The 3,789-nt window shown below is 32.8% G+C and overlaps 1 protein-coding gene across 1 annotated transcript; it reads right to left on the reverse strand.

Annotated features, from left to right (window-relative positions):
* Positions 1-2,444: 2,444 nt before the first annotated feature.
* Positions 2,445-3,171, reverse strand: LOC108479067 (heavy metal-associated isoprenylated plant protein 43-like). The gene is made up of 2 exons (XM_017781491.2): positions 3,032-3,171; positions 2,445-2,894 (listed from the first exon to the last, which is right to left on the reverse strand). Exons 1-2 carry the CDS (start codon positions 3,114-3,116, stop codon positions 2,608-2,610), a joined length of 372 nt encoding a protein of 123 aa, XP_017636980.1. The 5' UTR covers positions 3,117-3,171; the 3' UTR covers positions 2,445-2,607.
* Between the last annotated feature and the right edge of the window lie 618 nt (positions 3,172-3,789).

Raw genomic sequence — 3,789 nt, forward strand, 5'->3', positions numbered from 1 at the left:
TCACTTAACAAAAGTTGTTTATCTATCAACAACTAACCATTTTCTTCCATAAAACGTCAAAACTCATATACATTCATTCATGGAAAACCATAACCTTTTAAAATTTTTACAAACTAGTCCATGGGCTAGCTAGATTAAGTTACAACGATCCCGAAAACATAAAAAATATCAAAAACTAACCTCAAAATTGATCTCATGCAAAGACTTCAATTGTAAAAAATTCAAGGTGTTAAGAAGGGAGTTTTCTTCTCTAATTTTGGTCAAGTATAGCTTAGGAAGATGATACCCTAATTAATTTGTTTTTTTTACTTAATTTATTTATTAAATTACTTAATTAACCTTGTTATAAAATTATTAAATCACCTAATAAAGTGTCCATAATAGTCCACTCATAATATTAATGGTTTATTTACAACATAAACCCTCCAACCATTAAATATCAAAGCTATTTAATCCCTTTAACTTATAGAACTCAAGTTTTGCACCTTTTTTAATTTAGTCTTTTTTATCAAATTAAGCATGCAAACTGTAAAATTTATTAACGAACTTTTTATATGGTAATACTAACATGCTGTAGACATTAAAATAATAAAAAAACAAATATTTCTATGATAGATTTGTGATCCCAAAATCACTGTTCCGATTCCACTGAAAACGAGTTGTTACAACATACCATTGGCTTGGTAAAGACACAAGGACCCTTTCAGAGTTCTGAGGCGTGTAAGCCAAGAGGTTTACAAACCAGATTTAGCAAAAAAACTCAAGGTGAAATTGATGTTCAATGTGGGCATGTAAGCCTATTTGTGCGAATCAAGAGGATCTTAATCGGGGCAAGTCACAATGGGGGCAGGTAAGAGTGATGGCCTCTTATGATCGAGATATACAAAAAAGAGATACAATTTGAGTTAGGCAACAGCGGAGATATAAGCTAAGGCGAAGGTTCCGAGAAATGAAACCACCCAATATAGAAAGAAATTGGGAATCAACTGAGACATCTAGACTGTTCCAAGACGAGTTAAAAAAGTGTCATTCTGAAGACGTGACGAGGGCATCGCGAGAATGGGTGGGGGAGAATGTCACAAGCAGCAGATTAAAGCTCGTGACCATTGCACACATAATGCCTTATAGAGGTCAACTTATTAAGTAGGGCTCATTTGACCCACATGAATTGACCCGATTCGTGGAACCTGTGGAGAAGCACATCTACTTGAAGTCTTGGTGGTCCAGCGAAACACTCCGGTAAAACTAGAGTTACTAAGGTAAATAGCATAAATCCTAAAAGGATAAAATTGTATAAAGTATAAATCCCTTAAGAGTTTTAATTGTAGATGGGAACTAATCTTAATAGTTGATGTAAATCGATCTGTAGTACTATTGAATTTGGGGTAACTCAACTATAAATAGAGGTCTCCCCCTTCATTTGTAATCAGGTCACTCATAGTTTGAATATATTTGAGAGCATATACTTAAACAGTTGGCGTGCTATTTTTCTTTGGCTTTTCTGTTATTCGTTGCTCTTTCAGTTTGAGTTGCTTCCGCTATAATTCGGAGCCTTAGAGGAATTCTGTGGGAATCCTCACTTTCAAAGCGTTAGGCTGACTTAGGCGCATTTGAAGCAAAGAAATCGCCTAAGGCCGTGTAGATTGCAAAACGAAAGGTCTAGCCCCATGACACTTATACCTAACCAAAAAGATCGACGACGACTCTTACTTTAATTTAAATCTCCCATGTTTTCTTAAATAAAAAATTTCCATATTTTGAAAAGCCTCAAGCTGAATTTTTCTTTTTGAACTTTAGCCGAAAAAGTGTCACTACACTTTTCTTTTTTTATTTTTCTTTTTCTTCTTCTCCCCTTTCTTCTTTTCCCCTTTCTTTTTATATTAAAAAAAAAAAACTAAGATTACTAATAATTGCAATGGCAAAAATAACAAACCACAAGATTTAGGTTGTTAGCGTATTTATATAGATTATTTCATAATAATGTTTAATGAGCAAAACATAATTTAAATAATATATAAATAATTATTTTCTAATTTATTCTATTTAAAAATAGTAAAGTATCAATCCAAATATATATTTTGAAAACATTTCAACATTTTTGATAAATATTGAAAACATCCGAGTTGAGTGGATAGGTTAAGTAAAAATTGGGAAAAAAATCCATGACACGTATACTCATTTTGTTCATAGCAAAAGCAATTAAGGTAACTGACAAATAACTTTGATCTTCTAGTCTTAACTTATGGGATGGTGGTTAAAATTTTTGTTAAACACTTATTTGTCATAATTCAAATCGTGTTATCCCATCTCCTACTCAATATATATATATATATATATATATATATATATATATATAAAAGTTTTTTTGAAAAGCAAGTTTAAATAAAAATAAATAAAACTATTTTTTTAAACAATCTCATTATATATTCTGATCATATCTACTCTTTTTGACCCAATGCTTAAAATTATCCTTAGTTCCTTCCCAACCTATAAATAGAAGGATAATACACTTCAGCACACTTGAACCTACATCTTCTTACATTGACAATAATGTCTATATCAATCGAGCTAAAACTCAATCAACATAAATACAACCTATTATTATTATCACATGATTGAGCACCCAACGTTGGGCTCATTATATCTATCCATATAGACTACAGGATAGTGGAATTGGGGATTTGGGTCAGTCTTCTTATCATCTTTCTTGGGCTCAGCCTTCTTCTCTTCCGGCTTCTTCTGGGGTTCCTTTGGAGGTGCTGGGGGAGGCCCTACACTCACCAGCTCTACAAATTTCCCTACTTTTCTCGTTCGAACTATAATATCATATGGGTCTGCATCGCCTGTTACTGATATAGTTCCCTTGGCAGCATCCACCTCTATCTTATCCACCCCTGCACACCAATAAATTCAACAATATGTACATAAATATTAATGTTTGATAAACATGTTCGGATACAGCTTCAAAATTTGCCATCAATTATTACAAAGCCAAAGAGGAATATGGTACTGTTTCTAGCCATGTGTCTACCTTGTACTCCAGAGATTGCCTTAAGAAGCTTCTTCCTGCCTTTATCGCCTGAGAGATCAACCTTCAAAACAGTCTTCTTTACCATGGAAACCAAACTAAAGTATCTAAAATTTAAATCAAGAGCAACTCTTAACTAGGTTAAGTATTGCAGCAGCATGATGATCTTATTTAAAGAGAAAGATGGGTATATATATAAATATATATATATATATCAGATTCTTTGGTTTGTTCACCTGGACTCCATAGCAAGGGAGGTTTGTCCTATTGCCTGTTTACCTAGATCCTATCTAATTATATAATCACAAATAGTTTCTGGGTGGTGGATTCTTAGCATTTGACGTATATATGTTATCGTTTATATTTGGATGTATTTGCTTAGACTGGCATTCTGCTTTCAGCATGCACCATCTGGTGCACTTACACACTTAACAAGCCAAGAAACAGCAACTCATTGGAACCATCATCGCTAACTAAATCACATAGCAAATAGCAATCGATGAACTACAGACCCAAAATCATTATGTTGGTATATATGCAAGTCCTGTTTTTTATTAAGCAAATATTTAACCAATGCTGTGGACCGTGGTGCAGATGATATTTACCTATAAAACAAATATAATTAATTCATTACATTTTGAAATAATAATCTAATTATCTTATGATAACATAATTACTCCACTAATAAATGTGATGTTAAAAGTTGGATTTAAGTCGGTGAGAATGCGAGATACATTTGTGTTGTTTTAGTTATCTATACT

The sequence above is a fragment of the Gossypium arboreum genome, chromosome 12, assembly GCF_025698485.1.
Source record: "Gossypium arboreum isolate Shixiya-1 chromosome 12, ASM2569848v2, whole genome shotgun sequence".
Taxonomy (NCBI): Eukaryota; Viridiplantae; Streptophyta; class Magnoliopsida; order Malvales; family Malvaceae; genus Gossypium; species Gossypium arboreum.

Coding starts and splice junctions, on each gene's coding strand:
- LOC108479067 (XM_017781491.2), bottom strand. CDS start 3,116: ATGGTAAAGAAGACTGTTTTGAAGGTTGATCTCTCAGGCGATAAAGGC. Junction 2,895..3,031: donor GGCAATCTCTGGAGTACAAG/GTAGACACATGG, acceptor ATTGGTGTGCAG/GGGTGGATAAGATAGAGGTG.